The sequence below is a fragment of the Balaenoptera acutorostrata genome, chromosome 13 (genome assembly GCF_949987535.1).
Source record: "Balaenoptera acutorostrata chromosome 13, mBalAcu1.1, whole genome shotgun sequence".
Classification (NCBI taxonomy): Eukaryota; Metazoa; Chordata; class Mammalia; order Artiodactyla; family Balaenopteridae; genus Balaenoptera; species Balaenoptera acutorostrata.
Window position 1 is genome coordinate 27,538,522 of NC_080076.1, and position 22,263 is coordinate 27,560,784.

Sequence of the window (22,263 nt, forward strand, 5' to 3'; positions counted from 1 at the left end):
GCAGGGGACACGGGTTCGGGCCCTGGTCTGGGAAGATCCCACATGCTGCAGAGCAACTAAGCCCGTGCACCACAACTACTGAGCCTGCGTTCTAGAGCCCGTGAGCCACAACTACTGAGACTGTGTGCCACAACTACTGAGCCTGCACTCTAGAGCCTGTGCTCCGCAACAAGAGGAGCCACCGCAATGAGAAGCCCGCTCACTGCAATGAAGAGTAGCCCCGGCTCTCCGCAACTAGAGAAAGCTCGCACACAGCAACGAAGACCCAATGCAGCCAAAAATAAATAAATTAAATAAATAAAAATAAACACTCTGGAAGGAATCAACAGCAGAATAACTGGGGCAGAAGAATGGATAAGTGAGCTGGAAGATAAAATGGTGGAAATAACTGCCAGGGAGCAGAATAAAGAAAAAAGAATGAAAAGAATTGAGGACAGTCTCAGAGACCTCTGAGACAACATTAAGAGCACCAACATTCGAATTATAGGGGTCCCAGAAGAAGAGAAAAAGAAAGGGTCTGAGAAAATATTTGAAGAGATTATGGTCGAAAACTTCCCTAACATGGGAAAGTAAATAGTCAATCAAGTCTAGGAAGCACAGAGAATCCCATACGGGATAAACCCAAAGAGAAACACACTGAGACATATATTAACCAAACTATCAAAAATTAAATACAAAGAAAAAACACTCAAAGCAGCAAGGGAAAAGCAACAAAAACATACAAGGGAATCCCCAGAAGGTGAACAGCTGATCTTTCAGCAGAAACTCTGCAAGCCACAAGGGAGTGCCAGGACATATTTAAAGTGATGAAAGGGAAAAACCTACAACCAAGATTACTCTACCCAGCAAGGATCTCATTCAGATTTGACAGAGAAATTAAAACCTTTACATACAAGCAAAAGTTAAGAGAATTCAGCACAACCAAACCAGCTTTACAACAAATGCTAAAGGAACTTCTCTAGGCAGGAAACACAAGAGAAGGAAAAGACCTATAGAAACAAAGCCAAAACAATTAATAAAATGGTAATAGGAACATGTATATCGATAATTACCTTAAATGTAAATGGATTAAATGCTCCAACCAAAAGACATAGACTGGCTAAATGGATACAAAAACAAGACCCATATATATGCTGTCTACAAGAGACCCACTTCAGACCTAGGGACACATACAGACTGAAAGTGAGGGGGTGGAAAAAGATATTCCATGCAAATGGAAATCAAAAGAAAACTGGAGTAGCAATTCTCAAATCAGACAAAATAGACTTTAAAATAAAGACTATTACAAGAGACAAAGAAAGACACTACATAATGATCAAGGGATCAATCCAAGAAGAAGATATAACAATTGTAAATATTTATGCACCCAACATAGGAGCACATCAATACATAAGGCAAATGCTAACAGCCATAAAAGAGGAAATTGACAGTAACAGAATAATAGTAGGGGACTTTAACACCCCATTTTCACCCATGGACAGATCATCCAAAAGGAAAATAAATAAGGAAACACAAGCTTTAAGTGACACATTAAACAAAATGGACTTAACTGCTATTTATAGGACATTCCATCCAAAAACAACAGAATACACTTTCTTCTCAAGTGTTCATGGAACATTCTCCAGGATAGACCATATCTTGGGTCACAAATCAAGCCATTGTAAATTTAAGAAAACTGAAATCGTATTAAGTATCTTTTCTGACCACAACTCTATGAGACTAGATATCAATTACAGGGAAAAAACTGTAAAAAATACCAACACATGGAGGCTAAACAACATGCTGCTAAATAACCAAGAGATCATTGGAGAAAACAAAGAGGAAATCAAAAAATACCTAGAAACAAATGGCAATGAAAACACGACAACCCAAAATCTATGGGATGCAGCAAAAGCAGTTCTAAGAGGGAAGTTTATAGCAATACAATCCTACCTCAAGAAACAAGAAAAACCCCAAATAAACAACCTAACCTTACACCTAAACTAATTAGAGAAAGAAAAACAAAAAAAACCCCAAAGTTAGCAGAAGGAAAGAAATCATAAAGATCAGATCAGAAATAAATGAAAAAGAAATGAATGAAACGATAGCAAAGATCAATAAAACTAAATGCTGGTTCTTTGAGAAGATAAACAAAATTGATACACCATTAGCCAGACTCATCAAGAAAAAAGGGAGAACACTCAAATCAATAGAATTAGAAATGAAAGAGGAGAAGTAACAACTGACACTGCAGAAATACAAAGGATCAGGAGAGATTACTATAAGCAACTATATGCCAATAAAATGGACAACCTGGAAGAAATGGACAAATTCTTAGAAAAGCACAACCTTCCAAGACTGAACCAGGAAGAAATAGAAAATATGAACAGACCAATCACAAGCACTGAAATTGAAACTGTGATTTAAAATCTTCCAACAAACAAAACCCCAGGACCAGATGGCTTCACAGGCGAATTCTATCAAACATTTAGAGAAGAGCTAACACCTATCCATCTCAAACCCTTCAAAAATATAGCAGAGGGAGAAACACTCCCAAACTCATTCTACGAGGCCACCATCACCCTGATACCAAAACCAGACAAAGATGTCACAAAGAAAGAAAACTACAGACCAATATCTCTGATGAACATAGATGCAAAAATCCTCAACAAAATACTAGCAAACAGAATCCAACAGCACATTAAAAGGATCATACACAATGATCAAGTGGGGTTTATCCCAGGAATGCAAGGATTCTTCAATATATGCAAATCAATCAAGGTGATACACCATATTAACAAACTAAAGGATAAAAACCATATGATCATCTCAATAGATGCAGAAAAAGCTTTTGACAAAAATCAACACCCATTTATGATAAAAACGCTCCAGAAAGTAGGCATAGAGGGAACTTTCCTCAACATACTAAAGGCCATATATGACAAACCCACAGTCAACATCATTCTCAATGGTGAAAAACTGAAACCATTTCCTCTAAGATCAGGAACAAGACAAGGTTACCCACTCTCACCACTATTATTCAACATAGTTTTGGAAGTTTTAACCACAGCAATCAGAGAAGAAAAAGAAATAAAAGGAATCCAAAATGGAAAAGAAGAAGTAAAACTGTCACTGTTTGCAGATGACATGGTATTATACACAGAGAATCCTAAAGATGCTATCAGAAAACTACTAGAGCTAATCAATGAATTTGGTAAAGTAGCAGGATACAAAATTACTGCACAGAAATCTCTTGCATTCCTATACATTAATGATGAAAAATATGAAAGAGAAATTAAGGAAACACTCCCATTTACCATTGCAACAAAAACAATTAAATACCTAGGAATAAACCTACCTAAGGAGACAAAAGACCTCTATGCAGAAAACTATAAGACACTGATGAAAGAAGTTAAAGATGATACAAATAGATGGAGAGATATACCATGTTCTTGGATTGGAAGAATCAACATTGTGAAAATGACTCTGCTACCCAAAGCAATCTACAGGTTCAATGCAGTACCTATCAAACTACCAATGGCATTTTTCACAGAAGTAGAACAAAAAATTTCACAATTTGTATGGAAATGCAAAAGACCCCGAATAGTCAAAGCAATCTTGAGAAAGAAAAATGGAACTGGAGGATTCAGGCTCCCTGACTTCAAACTATACTACAAAGCTACAGTAATCAAGACAGTATGGTACTGGCACAAAAACAGAAATATAGATCAGTGGAACAGGATAGAAAGCCCAGAGATAAACCCACGTGCATATGGTCACCTTATCTTTGATAAAGGAGGCAAGAATATACAATGGAGAAAAGACAGCCTCTTCAATAAGTGGTGCTGGGAAAATTGGACAGCTACATGTAAAAGAATGAAATTAGAGCACTCCCTAACACCATATACAAAAATAAACTCAAAATGGATTAAAGACCTAAATATAAGGACAGACATTATAAAACTCTTAGAGGAAAACATAGGAGGAACACTCTATGACATAAATCATAGCAAGATTCTTTTTGACCCACCTCCTAGAGAAATGGAAATAAAAACAAAAATAAACAAATGGGACCTAATGAAACTTAAAATCTTTTGCACAGCAAAGGAAACTATAAACAAGACGAAAAGACAACTCTCAGAATGGGAGAAAATATTTGCAAATGAAGCAACTCAGAAAGGATTAATCTCCAAAATATACAAGCAGCTCATGCAGCTCAATATCAAAAAAACAAACAACCCAATCCAAAAATGGGCAGAAGACCTAAACAGACATTTCTCCAAAGAAGACATACAGATTGCCAACAGACACATGAAAGGATGCTCAACATCACTAATCATTAGAGAAATGCAAATCAAAACTACAATGAGGTATCACCTCACACCAGTCAGAATGGCCATCATCAAAAAATCTACAAACAATAAATTCTGGAGAGGGTGTGGAGAAAAGGGAACCCTCTTGCACTGTTGGTGGGAATGTAAATTGATACAGCCACTATGGAGAACAGTATGGAGGTTCCTTAGAAAACTAAAAATAGAACTACCATATGACCCAGCAATCCCACTACTGGGCATATGCCCTGAGAAAACCATAGTTCAAAAAGAGTCATGTACCACAACGTTCATTGCAACACTATTTACAATAGCCAGAACATGGAAGCAAGCTAAGTGTCCACTGACAGATGAATGGATAAAGAAGATGTGACACATATATACAGTGGAATATTACTCAGCCATAAAAAGGAATGAAATTGAGTTCTTTGTAGTGAGGTAGATGGACCTAGAGTCTGTCATACAGAGTGAAGTAAGTCAGAAAGAGAAAAACAAATACTGTATGGTAACACAGATATATGGAAACTAAAAAAAAAGGTTCTGATGAACCTAGTGGCAGGACAGGAATAAAGACACAGACATAAGAGAATGGACTTGAGGACACGGGGAGGGGGAAGGGTAAGCTGGGACGAAATGAAAGAGTAACACTGACATATATACATTACTACATGTAAAATAGATAGCTAGTGGGAAACAGCTGCATAGCACAGGGAGATCAGCTCGGTGCTTTGCGACCACCTAGAGGGGTGGGATAAGGAGGGTGGGAGGAAGACACGAGAGGGAGGGGATATGGGGATATATACCTATGCATTTGGCTGATTCACTTTGTTATACAGTAGAAACTAACACAACATTGTAAAGCAATTATACTCCAATAAAGATGTTTAAAAAAGAAAAGAATAGATGATGGCAGGCCCCATATTTCCTAAACTAACTGATCAGGGGAACAGAACTGCTTCTGTGTTCCTATTCCACTGTTTGGGCTTGAATGATGTCTGAACTTAATAGGGTTGGCAGGAGGAACCACTGGAAATTCTTAACCAACAGAGTGACAGGACAAGACTTCAAAAAGAGGCATGAGCAGTAAAGAGAAAGACAGAGTAGGAGAGACGAGGAGGCTGTTAACAGGGACTTAGGCCAGAGGAGATGCATGTGCAGACCTAGAAGAACCTGTAGCCATGACCCTCCACTGTCTGATCTCACTAACTCTCCCTCATGCATTCGAACTCTGCTCTTTCTGTTTACCTAGTGGTTCCACTTACACCCTGCCCCTTCTTTCTCTGTGCCCCTGCCTAGAATGTCCTTGTCCATCCCATCTGTCTATCCATATTCTACACATTTTTCAAGACCAGCTCACATCGCCTTCCCTACAAAGCTTTCTCTGATTGTTTATTCCAATCCACAATAATCTGTCCTCTTTGTGAATTCTCAGTTTTTCGTTAAAGGCAGGTCTACTTTTCTGATACTGATATGTCCTTAAAAATACCTATAGTTTAGTTTTCATCTTGATAATCCACTCGTGAGTCCCTTTCCCAGCAGGTCTCAGGAAAATGATCAACTCTAGTATAATTTTCATCGATTCTAGATTCAAGAGGCCATCTTGTGGCAAAAAGGGGAAATGCATGCTTTGTAAATAGGAAACTCTTGAGGCCATAATAATAGCACCTGCAGGAGAAGGGAAAGCTATCTGACTTTTGTCTTTTTGTTTTTACAGTTCTCCTTTCTGATACAGTTTCTGAAATACAGAATACATTACAATAAAAATCAAGAATTATCTGTGTAAACGACTGAGTCGCTTTCTAATTATTCTACCCATCTACCTGCTAGTAAGTTCTTTAATGGCTGTTCAAATAACATTTACCGAGTATCTATTAATACAATGCTCAGAGTGTTGCGGTCTTGTAAGGTGAGTTCAGGTTTTAAAAGGATCAATTAGGGCTTCCCTGGTGGCGCAGTGGTTGAGAATCTGCCTGCCAATGCAGGGGACACGGGTTCGAGCCCTGGTCTGGGAAGATCCCACATGCCGCGGAGCAACTCGGCCCGTGAGCCACAATTACTGAGCCTGCGCGTCTGGAGCCTGTGCGCGGCAACGAGAGGCCGCGATAGTGAGAGGCCCACGCACCGCGATGAGGAGTGGCCCCCGCTTGCCACAACTAGAGAAAGCCCTCGCACAGAAACGAAGACCCAACACAGCCATACATACATACATACATACATACATACATACATACATAAAAAGAATGTAAGCAGACAAGAATATCATTTAAAAAAAAAAAAAAAAAAAGGATCAATTAATCTATGAAGGCAGCATTTCTCAGAGTGTTCCATGGAAAACTAGTCCCTAAAGCTGGCCTGAGGAAAAAAAGGGTTCCTTGGCCAAACTGGTTTGCAAAGCCCTGAATACTGTGACTTTAGCACAGATATTCCCATTGCACATTAATAAGTCAGAGGATCTGAGAAGTCCTGAAATAAGAGAACCTGTTTAACCCGGTTTAACCCAATGTTTGCCAAGCTTACTTGACCATAAAGCTCTTTTAAAGTTACATCAATTGGGCTTCCCTGGTGGTGCAGTGGTTAAGAATCTGCCTGCCAATGCAGGGACACGGGTTTGAGCCTCGGTCCGGGAAGATCCCACATGCCGTGGAGCAACTAAGCCTGTGCACCACAACTACTGAACCTGCACTCTAGAGCCCGCGAGACACAACTAATGAGCCCGTGAGACACAACTAATGAGCCCGTGTGCCACAACTACTGAGCCCGCACACCTAGAGCCCATGCTCTGCAACAAGAGAAGCCACCGCAATGAGAAGCCCACGCACCGCAACGAAGAGTAGCCTCCACTCGCCGCAACTAGAGAAGGTCCGCGCGCAGCAACAAAGACCCAAAGCAGCCAAAAATAAATAAAATAAATAAATTTATAAAAAAATAAATAAATAAAATAAAGTTACATCAATTAACATTCTGCAGAACGATTGTTTCAGTGTTCCACGCACTTAGAAAACAGTGCCTTGAGGTAATTTAGCTCAGGGTTTTTTGAATGGAGCTGAGATTTTATCAAAAGATAACGTAAAATGGGCCAAACCCATATTCCCACTGCTTCAAGTCCTTTGCTGAACCAGGTTGGGTATTAAAAGAATAAAATCCAACTCCTACCTCCTCCATAGTAAAAATAGCAAGGACTCATATACGCTTACTCTGTGCCAGGCACTATTCTAAGCATGTCACATATTTAATCCTCATAATAATAACATCTGCCTGACACTTAAATACTATCTTCCATTACTCCATTTTACAAGCAAGGTAACTGAGGAACAAAGAGAATAAGTAACTTGCCCAAGGTCGCTGGTTAGCAAAGAGTAGAGTGGGCATTTGAACCAAGGCAGGCTGGCTCCTGAGTCTGTGTTCTTACCCAGGAAGTAACCCCCTACCATGCCAACCCGCCAGCCCTTGTCTTAGAGCAGACACTCAGCTCCATGCTGCCCTTGGAATTGCTTTCCATGGATGGATGGTGAACAGTGTGGAGCAACTTCAGGAACACTCTCATATTCCAGATGGGGAAAAAAAGGCACAGACAGGACCAAAGTCAGCCTTTCTCTGCTCGGGCTCTCGCTTCCACCCCCTTGCTGTGTGTGGACAGAGATCTAGCAGTTGAGCATCACCTGATTGGCCTGCCTGCCAACCATGGGGGGTGGGGAGGGACTCATTTCTCTGGTCTGAGACTGGTGGTGATGTGGAAAGAATGAGCCATTTTCTCAATAAAATTTAAATCCCCAACACCAAAAAGAGAACTGTCTGACAAAACTGTTTCAAAATAAGTGGACTGAGAAATGTTTTTGTGTTAAAGACGATACAATTCATCATATTTACCCTGAGAAAAGGGCCATTTCCAAAATTGTGATGTTACGGTATTATGAAAAAGGCCACATTTTGTAATTGAAGATCTTACGTGGTCAGTCCAGGGGAGAAAATAAATCAGATTACTCAATAACAAAGTTTGTTCAGGAGTGCAGTGTTATAATTGGTCACCAAAATGCAGTGCCTCTGAAATTTTGGCAAAAAAATTCAAATCCTTCAATGACTTAGATAATAAAAGAATGCTTAAGTACAGTTGCAGTGATTTCATTTTCTGACTTTAAAAAGCCATCATTTTTTTAAAAAACTCATAAAATATGCCCCACATACATTCTGATTTTCCTGAGGTGACCCTCAAACAAAACTAAATCTTCCACACTGGAGCAGAGGAATTGGACCCTGAAGACTCTTGGGGTGAGACAGGCCTCAAAAGTGCCCCCACCTAGCGCCAGGAGACTTCTGGCAAGTTCCTAGACTCCTCTGAGCCTCGATTTCTTCAAATGGGGACCCTAATACTACTTCCCTTAAAATTTAACAGAAAAATTCCTCAAGGTCCCTAGAACGGTCATTCCCCTCAAGAAGGCACTAGATTCATTTAAAACAGCTGTTGCTGGCCCAGCTCAAGAAACAAGGATCAACTCTCAGTCTCGTCCCAGCTGCCTCCTGCCCTCCCGCCCTCATCAGCTTTCCTTCCTACCTCAGCGCTAGGGTTACTAGATTCTCAAATGTGGCTTTTAGTTACGGTAGCTCTCCTAGTTCACTGATAGCTACTCTGTTTATCAGAGGAAAAGATGCTCTTTCAACCTTTTGGGAAAATACAGCAGCGGGTTGGTTCCTCCTGCTCTAAGGCAGGGTTTCTCCATCTTGGCGTGATTGACATTTGGCGCCGTCCTGCGCGTATGAAGGATCCTGGTCTCCTCCCATTAGATGCCAGTGTGCCACCCGAGAGGTCTCCAGACATTGCCACATGTCCTCTGAGGGGTTCTCCAGGTCGAGAACCACTGCTCTGATTTGAAAGTTTTGAGCCCGAACCCTGAAAACTGAATATTTTCTTCCTGGCTGAAAACTGAAACGAAAGGAAACTCTAAAGCGTAGCCTTCGGATACTTGGTGGTCTCTCTCCCTCTCGCAACTCCCAGCATATCAGCAGCCTTCATGTAAGTGCTCGCACATGAGGTAGGTGCCAAACTCAAATGATTCCAAATTTCCTCCCCCTGCCAGCTACAGAATGGGCATCGCACAGGAAAGAGATCTGAGCACAGGTCGTCCAGGGAAATGCAATACTTTTATTCTGAGAGAAGGAAAATTGGGGAGACAGAACGTTATCTTTATGTACATTAGCCAGCAAGCAGTGGGACCCCGGAAACCTTCTTTGAATGGCCTACACTATCTTCAAACCTGAATGGGAAACGGAAAGTATCCCATGAACTGGGTAGCTTTGTTAATGAAGTTTTCAAATGCATAATGTGAAAAATATCTAGGTAAATGAGACAATAAAAGTATGTGTCTAGGTTGCTGTGGGTGGGCAGGGGTAGGTAGGGCACAAGAGATTTTAGGGCAGGGAAGCTATTCTGTACGATACTACAATGGTGGATATGTGACTTTATGGCTTTGTCAAAACTCCTAGAACTGTACAACACAAGAGCGAACCCTGATGTAAACTATGGACTTTAGCTAATAATAATATATCGATATTGACTCATAAATTACAACAAACGTACCACACCAGTGTAAGATGTTAGTAACAGGGGAGACGGGGCAGGGTGGGGTATTGCTGGTGTATGGGAGCTGTCTGCACTTTGTTTTATTTTTCTGGAAATAGAAAACTACTCTAAAAAATAAAGTTATTAACTGTTTTTAAAAGTGAGTATTTGGAAGAGCAGAGGTCAGAGAAAGAGAGGAATCATCTCTGTAAATATTTGTAATGTAACATACCCTTCTTGTGTTAAATAATGCAAAATCAAAATAAGAAGATTTTTTCGTCGTGCTTCTGTCCTCATCTCGCACTGTGAACAAAAAAGAAAATGTAGGTGAGACGACAATGAAATATAACACTCCTTTTATAGCAATAAACCCTTGACGGTAAATGTAACCTGTCAAAAGCAAGAAGCATAACTTAAAGGCTGGAAGGCAGTTTGACGTCTCTAAGGGTATATAAAGTTGTTTTCCATTGTTATTTTCTTCTCAGAGCTGCCTTCTCAATTGTAAACTGAAGGTACAATGATTTCGATTGGGATTGCACTTGACTAGTTAACTTCCTACTGCCAAGCTAATTGGCATTTTGTTGCTTATCACCGCAAAGAAACAAATATATGCACGTTTATTTGGACCAGGTGAAGGAAAGTGATGATAAACTCATGAGCCAGCAATCAAGCTGTACCACCACAGGTACTGACCTGCTACTGCATCTTAAATTCACTCGGAGTCCCACCCAGACTCTGCACAAACGTGGAGATGAGTTCCAATAATCCATTCAGGGGGACCCCGCAGCTGAGCACTTAGAATATCCACTGAGTAGCAGAGGCCATAAAGGGGACATTCCTGCATAACAATGTCCATATACAAACTGGATGAATTTGTACTTTTACTCACAGTATTAATGTGCTACATTACGTTATCTGGTATCTCAAATTCCCCTGAAATGTATTCATAAAATATTTACTTTCACTAATACTTCCCTTATTTGAAAATAACTTACCTTTATCTAAGGAGAACACAGGTAAGAACTGGACGAAAGCAAAAAAAGCCCCTGAGTGGCCCAAATTATGTCATAAAATCTAGGCACAAACACACTGATGACACATAAAAATTTTTCAGGCATTCATCCACACTTTCTAAAAATTAATGTAATAAAATTAAAAATGCATACAGTTACTTAAAAATCAAATAGTACTATATTTTCTTTCATTTTAAGTTGCTTTTTCATTGTGATAAAATATACATAACATAAAATTTACCATTTTAACCATTTTTAAGTGTACAGTTTAGTGGCATTAAGTATATTCAAACTGCACAACTATCACTACCATCCATCTTCAGGACTTTTTATCTTCCCCAACTAAAACTCTATATTCTTTAGACAATAACTCCGTCCCCCTAACCCCTGCCATCACCATTCTACTTCCAATCTCAGTGAATTTGCCTATTCCAGGTTCCTCGTATAGGGGGAACTCATTTGTCCTTTTGTGACTGGCTTATTTCACTTATCATAATGTCATCAAGGTTCATCCATGCTGTAGCATGTGTGTGGCTCAGTAATATAGTACTATACATTTTTAAGGAAAAACAATAGACTCTGTCCCACTCCACTACCCGCTCCCCCCACTCCCGAGAGGCAACAACCTTAATTACTTTAGCTGTTTCTTCTGATATTTGCCTCCATGTTTTTAAACATATCACTGTTTCATAATATATGAATATTAGACATTAAGCTATTCACTTCTTGTTAAGGTAGATGAGCAGTAAGCTGCCTTACGGACTTCTCACCCTCTCCTCCCCTTACAGTTATAGCAGTATGCAGTGATTACATTATTATGACTGTGTAAATAATGCTGCTGAGTCAAAAAGTACTGTGGTTACTTTACCATTTCTGGACAACATTATTTTCCTTGGAATGAAGAATTGCCTCATTTTAAAAATTTGGTTACTTTTCTACATACCTATTGCTAATTTTCAAATCCCTACATACCTCTAAAGGCCCCTCACATCACTTTCCACACCATCAAACACATCAGACAATGTGTCAGTTACACTCCCGCCAGCCATGGCTTCCCTGGAGCCTCCACCCTCCCTCTCCACTCTAGGTTGCTGACTGTTAGGCCTGCTATGGGTGCTCATCAGGGATTTCCCTTTGAAACTTTCCTGCATTGGATCCCCTAGGAATGGAGTCTTCCCCTTTACTGGTCACTGGTTTGGTTTAGTAAAGCACACATCCTCTAAAGTAAAGGTACACGGAGATAAATGTGGTTGAGAATTTGCATGCCTGAAAGTGTTTTTATTCTATTTAAAAATTTGATAGTATGAAAGGGCATAACATTCTTATTCCTTTGCAGGTAAAGGATCTTTTATTCCCAGGAAGCTTTTAGAATCTTATTTTTAACTCTGGTGTTCTGAAATTATACAACTTCGTTTTTCCATTCACTGTGCTGGCCGTTGTCAAGCTGGACATTCTCATGCTTCCGTTCTAAAAGAAAATGCCTTTTATTATTTCTGTGATAAATTACTCCCCTTTGTTTTCTCCAGTTTATTTTTAAGAACCTCTATTAATTGAACGGGATATAACCTGGATTGATCTTTTAAGATTTTTTCTCCTATAGTGTCCCTTTTCTTTGTCTCTTTTTTCTATTTTCTGGGCAACCTCCTTGGCCTTGTCTTTGAACCACTTTACAGAATTTATTTAGACAATAATATTTTTAACTTCCAAGAGCTTGTTCTTATTCTCTGATTGTTCCTTTTTCACAACATCTTGTTCTTTTTTTTTTTTTTTAAGACATCTGGCAGTTTCCCAATATTTATTTGTTTGTTTGTTTGTTTTTGCCACACCATGCATCACGTGGGATCTTGGTTCCCCGACCAGGGATAGAACCTGCGCCCCCTGCATTGGAAGTGCAGAGTCTTAACCACTGGACCGCCAGGGAAGTCCCTTGTTCTTGTTTTTTGAATGCACTATTCTCTTATGATTCAATGTCAGTTATGTTCAATATTTGCTGTTTATGTAGGCAGGTAAAACACTATTTTATAAAGATATCCATCCAAAATGATTCAAATAAAGTTTTGTTGCTTAAGGTAATAAGTTTTTATTCAGACTGCCAGAAAATAAAGAAAATGAAGCAACCTGTGTTTCAAAGAGCTTGTGAAGGAAGTATAGTAGCACTTTTTCAACGAAAAGGTATTCTGTTTTCTGCCACTCAAAAGGTAGTTATTGCTTTTTTAAAAAACTAATTTGCATTTTATTTATCACAGTTTTATACACATTTTGTTGTTGTTTTTGTTAGTTTAATGTTTTGCTTTGAATTCAGGCTAAAATAAATGAAATCAAGTTCTCAGAAGTCTAAGAGAAAAGGAGATTAAAGGAAAATTATAAGCCTTGAAGTAATAAAATATATAACACAAAAAGTAGCGACTTAGACTGGGATAAAATATTTACAAATGACACATCTGATAAAGAACTATTATTAAAAATATACAAAGAGCTCTTAAAACTCCACAATAAGGAAATAAACAACCCAATTAAAAATGGGCAAAAGAGATGAACAGACACCTCACCAAAAGAGATATATGGATGGTAGATAAATATATAAAAAGATGCTCAACATCATATGTCACCAGGGAATGACAAATTAAAACAACAACAAGATAGCACTGCACACCTCTTAGAATGGTGAAAATCCAAAACACTAACACCACCACCTGCCGCTGAGGATGTAGAGCAATGGGAACTCTCATTTATTGCTGGTGGGAATGCAAAACAGTACAGCCACTTTGGAAGACAGTTTGGTGATTTCTTACAAAAATTAAACATACCCTTACCATATGATCCAGCAGTCACGCTCCTTGGTATTTACTCCAGAGTTGAAAACATGTTTACACACAAACTTGCACACTGAAGCTGCTGATGCAGCTTTATTCATAATCGCCGAAATCAACCAAAATGCCCTTCAGTAGATGAATGGATAAATAAAGTGTGGTACATCCACACGATGGAATATTAATCAGTAGTAAAAAATAATAATAAACTACCAAGCCATGAAAAGACATGTAGGAAACTTAGATGCATATTACTAAGTTAAAAAAGCCAATCTGAAAAGGTTACAATGCAAGAAATTTTCACATATTGAGGTATGGGGAAGTCACTCTGGCATATACATGATTTGGCTTGAATAGAATAGCCTGTTCTGTAGCCTATCAGACAAATTGTACATCTGCCTTAACCATTAAGGAAAAGATGCGTTTAAAAATCAAAACGGAGTAACTGTGGTTCAGGCATCCAAAATGGAGCCTGGTGGCCATTGTGGATATGGTTTCAGACACGTTCCTGCATTACTAAGAACTTGAATTTCTGAACTGTATCAGACTCAAGGACACCACCAGCCATTCTCAAAACAAGATCTGCTAGCAGCTGCAACCATTTTGGACCCAGCCAATACTTACTTAACAAGCACCCTTACTTCTTGCCAGCCCCAATCATAATTCGTGATAAACAATTCATGTAACTAGTTGTAACCTTGCAGTTTTTGCCTTGATAATCCTCCCCCATTTTGTAGTCCTGCAGAACACAATTCAAATGCTTCTTGAATCTGTGTCTCCTGGACTATAGTCCTCAATTTGGCTCAAATAAAACTCCTTTTTAGTCCTTTTATAGATTGTTTATTGGTTATTTGTGTCAACAGTTTTATACTGTATGTTTCCAACTATATGACATTCTGGAAAAGGCAAAACTATGATGACAGTAAAAAGATATGGTGGCCAGTTTCGGGGAGCAGAAGGGAGGCAGAGCACAGAGAATTTCAGGGCAGTGAAATTATTCTATATGATACTATCATCGTGCCTACATGTCATTAAAGATTTGTCAAAATCCATAGAATGTGCACCAGAAGTGAACTCTAATGTAAACTACGGACTTTGAGTGACAATGATGTGTCAAGGTAGGTTCATCTGACACAGGAGGTTGATACTGGGGAAGCCGGTGCATGTGTGGGGCAGGGGGTATATGGGAATTCTCCATACTTCCCACTCAGTTTTGCTGTGAACCCAAAACTGCTCTAAAAAATGTCTATTCTTTTAAACTATTAACTGATTTTTAAACAAATATATCAGACCTAATATATTTAAATGGAGTCACCCTTCAACGTAGTTACCTCAGCAGGTCATGCTTTTATTCCATTGCTCAAAACATTTCCGAAACTCCTCTTTTAAAATTGTCTTCAATGTAGATTAATGACCACAGTCTTCCCCAGCCCACATTTACAAAAATAATATGTGGCCCTGTAGAAAACTGGGACGATGCATAAAGGCACAAGAAAAAAATTAGATATTTTGGTCACATTCTTTCCATCTTCTTACAAATAGGTTTCTCATGTGTTTTGATAACCTGTGCTTTTTCTTCTTAAAAATATCAATACTTTGTAAATATTTTCCCAGTTATTAAAAGTTTTTCTAAAACATGACTTTTAATGACTGCAGAGAATGCACCATAACTTAATCACCCCTCAGCTGTTGGAGAGTCCTCTTATTTGAAGTTGTGCCTCACCAAATTTAAGAACGCACTTTATTAGCAGTTTTGACTCTTTCTAAAATCCAAATTTGCCCTCAAGGACAGATCTGATAACATTTGGAGAGCTTTAAAACTGTATGACAGGTTATTCTTAAAAGATGACCTTTGGTACATTTCTACCTCTGTCCTTGAAGAAACCCCTTTTGTCCGAGTGAGTTAAAAAAACCGGAGAGCAACTTACCAAGACGAGTTAAAGACTCAAGAAGGCAATTACAGTAATCTTCTTTGCTATGTTTTTATTGTTATTATGAAATATGTAATTCATATAGAAGAATGTATAAAACATCCATTCATTTTTAATAATTAAAATAATAGTAATAACAAGCATCACCCTGGTTAAGCCCCAGAGCACCTTCAGTGTCTTAGAAACTCCCTCGTGCTGTTCCTTTCAGACGTTTCCCCTCCTCCCACCAGAGGTAACTTCCATCCTGACTTTTACACTCATCATTCCCTTTTTCTTTATGGTTTTTACCAACTATACATCCGTAAAAAAAACAGTGTTTAGTTTTTACATTTTTGAATGTTATATGAATGGAATACACATTTATTTCTTGTGACTACTTTTGTTTCACAGTATGTAATTTCCCCCAAAAAAATTCATATCAGAGTAAGAGCTTAGGTATGATCCAGCTATTCCATAATATCTTCACTTCAATTATCTGCTTCCACAGTTTTTTAGTCTGTGGGCATAATTTTACAGTGTCTTACAGGGTTGCTTTCTAAAGCTTCTCAAGGTAACTCTTCTCTTTCCCAGAAAACAGAAGTATAGTTAAGTATTTCTTCATGGTGCCCCCAAGTACCTGGCATGGTGCCAAGTGCTAAGCAGAGACTGATATTTCTTGATAGGTCCACTAGAAAATTGTTTTTGTCAAACTACAGGTCATGAAATCAGTGGGCAACAAGCAGCATAGTTCAACGCAACAGAATTATCACAGAATGCATAACAGGTAAGAAGGCTTAGTATTGCTTCGTGAAACTTCTGTTGCGTTTGCATGTGTGTGTCCACTGGATCCCAGTCTAAGACGTCTCACAGTTGGTCACAGTAAAAAAAAAACTTGAAAGCCACTATACAAAATGACATCCTATTAAGATGTCCAACACTGGCAGTTTTCCCTCAACTTTCTGAAGATGCTGACACAACAACTCTTGGTGAAGACTGAAGCCTTTCTAATTTACCAAAATTATCCTTGGTAGTCAAAGTCTCTATTTTTCTAAGTTGATTTGCCTCGCCTGTAGTGCCATCTAGTGTATGAGGAAGGGAAGTACTTCATGAAATTTAGGTAGTTCCAAATTACTACTTACATAATAAAAAAGATGACAATCATCACAAAATTTAGTCCAAATCAAGTTTGCAAAATAAAAATAAAACTGCATATTAAACAAGCAGTAATAAGATTGATGGGATATGTTTCTCAATGTCCACATTCTCAAACTCATGCTTGGGGGTTAGACTCAGAACCGAGGTCTCTGGTACCCGGCCTGTGCCCTTCCCTCCATCAACTCCTCCCCTGCATTAACCCCTCCTCATCAGTGTCTACTCCTGCCCCTGCACATTTCACATCTGACCAGAGAGAAGCTGCTGTTCTAATCTGCCAAAAATTGTGCCAAATTTGCCAAAATCAAACAACCGTGGTTGCCAGTCTTAGCTGAGCTCACATAGCAACAAATGGTGTCTCTTACAATTCCTCAAACATAATCTCACAATTTTAGTGACCATTTCAAAGCAACTACTGGCTAGACCTCAGTTAGTTAGTCACCCTGCTGCACCAGGAGTAGTGCGTCTTGTAGGAGATTATGCCTTTAATTCCTGAAAAACACAGTCCTGCTGTATGTGAAGCCCATCCATCTCATTTGTATGCAAAGGTCTTTGAGAACAAAAGGATTTGAATTAAAGAGCCATGAAAGCCATGAATATCCCCAGAGCGACTGCACTCGACACTGACTAGGTAGGTCCATTTCCACCTGGTGTTTTGCAAACTGTGGGGTGCTCTGCCAGCATCAGGTCAGTGTTTGGTGGGTACTTAACAGCTGTTAGTTGCTGGTGGGTACTTAACAGCTGTTAGTTGCTTTGTTCATATAGTTCAGAGACCCTCCATCCTTCACTCTGAAAGCACATGCTTCTTCCTAATCTAAACACGCACTCATGCAAATGGTCCCTTATGACTAAGATGCTGAGAAAAAACAGCCAGGAGTGTTTTGCTTGTGCTCCTCAGTACGACACACACTGCACTGGCTTTGACTGACAGCCCTGAATTTCCTAAAGGTGGTCACCTGGGTAGAGCCCAGATTTATTCACAGATTTATACAACTATCACCATGATAATTTAAAAACATATTCATTACCCCAAAAAGAAACTCTGCACCCCTTAACCGTCACCCCCTGTCCTTAAAAGCCATAGAATTGCACACTTTAAATGGGTGAGGTGGACTTCCCTGGTGGTCCAGTGGTTAAGAATCCGCCTTCCAATGCAGGGGACGCGGGTTCCATCCATGGTCAGGGAACTAAGATCCCACGTGCCGCAGGGCAACTGAGCCCCTAGTGCGCCTCAGCTAGAGAGCCTGCACACCACAACTACAGGGACGCCCGCACGCCACAACGAAGATCCTGCATGCCACAACGAAGACCCGACACAGCCAAAAAAATAAAAATCTAAAAAAGGAATCATCTTAGAAAAATAAAAAAATAAGTGGGTGAGTTGCATGGTATATGAATTATATCTCAATAAAGCTGTTTTAAAATGCATAAAAACAGGGAGAGTTAGGGAGAAAAAGGCTAAAACGAATGTAAATAATATGAGCAATGTTTTGAGTAATATAAAATAAATGATATGACTGGAAATAGAAATGATTTCGTGCAATATTTTGAAGTTATTCAAAATGGAAATGGGGGGGCTGCTTATCACCCACACTGCTGTGAGGGCCTCCTCACCACCCTGATGGCAGAGCCTGGTCATGTCTTGGGATGCGGCAATAATGCTTCTTTACTTGCTCTGATGAATTGGCTGTAACAAGCTTGCTGAGTCATTGTGGCTACAGGGTAGACTCCCCAGACAGAAAAGAAAACACAAAATCATCTAGGCAGATATTTCCTCTATATGTTTTCTTTCTGGTTTTATCACAACTTGCAGTACACAGAAAAGTTGAAGAAACCACCTTAAGTATTGTTAATATTTCCTCAGTTCATTTGGAAAAAAAATAAACTTCTTTCAAAAAGAATCTCAAAATTTTTTAATGCAGAAATTTAAAAATTTGTATCCAGATAATATTCAGAGTTGGCAAGGTGTGAAAGAATATGTACTCAGATACAATTGGTGGAAATATAAACTAGTACAACACTTTTATACAGCAAAATGAAACATGCACATGCCCACTGACCCCGCAATTCCATACCTCACCATTTATGCCAGATCAATTATACTATATTATAGAAATACTTCACATGTGCAAAATAATAAATGTTCAAGGATGTTTAATACAGCATTATGTGTATTCCACTCCAAAATTAGAAATACTCTAAAATGTCCATTAGTGGTTAACTAAATCATGATACAGGCTTAATATGTATCACTATGCCCCAGTAAAAAGAACGAGGTAGATCTATATACACTGACGAGGAAAGATTTTGAAGACATTGTGTTTTCTCTCCACCCACTTGCTGTCCACTCCTAAATAGGAAGAAAGTGTGAATTAAAGGTAATGTTTAACTCTTTGACATAAATCACAGCAAGATCCTTTTTGACCCACCTCCTAGAGTAATGGAAATAAAATAAAAAATAAACAAATAGGACCTAATGAAACTTAAAAGCTTTTGCACAGCAAAGGAAACTATAAACAAGACCAAAAGACAACCCTCAGAATGGGAGATAATATTTGCAAATGAAGCAACTGACAAAGGATTAATCTCCAAAATATACAAGCAGCTCATGAAGCTCAATATCAGAAAAACAAACAACCCAATCCAAAAATGGGCGGAAGGCCTAAATAGACATTTCTCCAAAGAAGACATACAGATTGCCAACAAACACATGAAAAGATGCTCAACATCACTAATCATTAGAGAAATGCAAATCAAAACCACAATGAGGTATCACCTCACATGGGTCAGAATGGCCATCATCAAAAAATCTACAAACAATAAATGCTGGAGAGGGTGTGGAGAAAAGGGAACGCTCGTGCTTTGTTGGTGGGAATGTAAATTGATACAGCCACTATGGAGAACAGTATGGAGGTTCCTTAAAAAACTAAAAATACAACTACCATATGACCCAGCAATCCCACTACTGAGCATATACCCTGAGAAAACCATAATTCAAAAAGAGTCATGTACCACAGTGTTCATTGCAGCACTATATACAATTGCCAGGACATGGAAGCAACCTAAAAGTCCATCGACAGATGAATGGATAAAGAAGATGTGGAACATATATACAATGGAATATTACTCAGCCATAAAAAGGAATGAAATTGAGTTATTTGTAATGAGGTGGATGGACCTAGAGTCTGTCATACAGAGTGAAGTCAGGAAGAGAAAAACAAATACTGTATGCTAACACACATATATGAAATCTAAAAAAAAAGGTACTGATGAACCTATTGGCAGGGCAGGAATAAAGACACAGACGTAGAGAACGGACTTGAGGACACAGGGGTGAAGGGGAAGCAGGGACGAAGTGAGAGAGTAACACTGACATATATAGACTACCAAATGTAAAATGGATGGCTAGTGGGAAGCAGCTGCATAGCACAGGGAGATCAGCTTGGTGCTTTGTGACCACCTAGAAGGGTGGGGTAGGGAGGATGGGAGGGAGGCTCAAGAGGGAGGGGATATGGGGATATATGTATACTTATAGCTGATTCACTTTGTTGTACAACAGAAACTAACACAACATTGTAAAGCAATTATACTCCAATAAACATATAAAAAAAAGGTAATGTTTAAATTTGACAAAGAAAAACTTCGATTACTACAAAAAGTTTAAAAAGAAACGTTTCTCTCTTCACCCTATCCACCATTGTTAATTTCTCATGTAATCATTCTGAAAGGGGTTTATGAATATATCAACATATATATGCACAAACTCTTTTAAATTTGCAAAAAATTTTATCATTTTGTATATACTTTTGGGCATCTTGCTTTTTCCCCCACTTAATAATATGTCTTGAACATCTTTCTATGTGAGCAGATGCAAATCTACCTAATTCTAAGACATATGTAAGGTGAAAAATCACAGAAATACATACCCACACTCTTCCATTCATAGAAAAAGAAAGGAATAAAAATCTAGATGTGGGTAGAGGAAAGGGATGGGGGCACAGCGGCTCAATTTTTTATCCATAGACTTCTGAATTGTTTAACTTCAATACTTTGGCAAGTAAAGAGCAAAGAAACACGTCAGCTTGGGTTCAACTGTTCACAGATCAAAACACTTTAGGCTAAGGAATTCCATCATCACCTTGGCAGAGCCACTCTGACATCTGGGTTCCCTCCCCTCCCCTCCCCTCCATCAGTAGATATGGGGGTGGGGTGAGAAATGTCCTGATACTGATGATGGCCTTGGGTGTTCCATTCACTAGGAGGGAAAGATCCAGACAAAGTCACCCAAAGGCAGCTCCTCCTCCACACTACACTTCCTACTCCCACGTCCCCCTGAATTTACCTCCCTCCCTCCATGTGCATATACACTGAGGGAGAGAAACATAGGAGTCTTATTGTCCACTATCCATAGGGAGAGCTTTGGCTTTCACAGCTGTCCTCATCAAACTTGAGCTGGAGGATTTGTCAGAATAATCTCCCTCAAATTCCTTTTAGAATCTCTGGAGAGTCGCTTAAACAGTGAACCACTGACCTTGTGAACTCATGGTACATCAGGATGAATAGGAAGGCAAAGCTCTAATTCTTGGGATGGACTTCTGGATCCTGAGCTGATCTGAGCAATGTTGATCATATTCTTGAAAGACTATAAACAATCTATCAGAGGGACTTGTGCAAAGTTTTTATTATATTCCTGGAAAACGATAGCTGTCCCAACTCCAATCAAGAGTATTTCTAGGGCTTTATGGCTGGAATCACAAAGTTTGGCAAACAGTCCTGATCTCTACAGCAGATGATGGGGATTGAAGGATACTCTTTGGTTCAGTGACTTAGAATTGTTTGATAATGAGGTTGCTTCAAAAATGGCTTTCTTACCATGCAGACTGTGAAACAGCTTATAGTTGGGGTGCCCAGGCCTTAAAATAATAATGCTACTTCTTCTTTAAGTTTGATGGAAATTCAGAATTTAAGGAGAGATAAGAAAACTCTATTCAAATACCTAGTGTTAAATATTTAAGGCGTGCGGTTACTTGAAACACAGAATATGGTCTTATAAATTTGTTAATTAAAAGTATAAAGTTTGCCAGATCTATAACACCTTTCTACTCATGCCATTCAAATTATCATAGAAAATTGTCTTCTGAATTAAAAGACTAAGAATAGGCCACCACCAATGGTCAATTTAAACTGCAAAAGATGGTGTGCCCCTGAAATGGACACAATTAGATGCTCAATTAGTTTCTGTCTACCAAAGAAAGGTGGCCCAGAAGTGAGCATCTAACTGGGGTGTCTCATTTGTCTCTGCTTCAATAATCTGGCTGTTTTCGACTTCCTTCATTTCCTTTGTGGGCTATTGTACAACAAAAGTGCCTCCATTATCAGATTCAAAATTGAATCCTATGATACTGTAGCCTGAGGAAAAGAAAGCATTGAATATCATTCCTAGCTTTAGACCCAGAAGATATTTAGGAAATGTTACTGTATATACACCACAAACAGCATTAGTGCTTTAAATTT

The 22,263-nt window shown here is 39.0% G+C and overlaps 1 protein-coding gene across 11 annotated transcripts in view; it reads right to left on the reverse strand.

The window, feature by feature from the left end:
* The window catches only part of KATNAL2 (katanin catalytic subunit A1 like 2), a 109,096-nt gene that overhangs the window by 52,596 nt on the left and 34,237 nt on the right, over positions 1–22,263 (reverse strand). For 10 of the 11 annotated variants that reach the window (XM_057526140.1, XM_028162611.2, XM_057526139.1 and 7 more), the window contains exon 2: positions 10,097–10,167. The exons of the other annotated variant lie outside the window; for it this stretch is intronic. In XM_057526140.1, the coding sequence (XP_057382123.1) occupies positions 10,097–10,167 (71 nt within the window). The remainder of the gene's footprint in view (positions 1–10,096; positions 10,168–22,263) is intronic. 11 annotated transcript variants of the gene reach the window in all.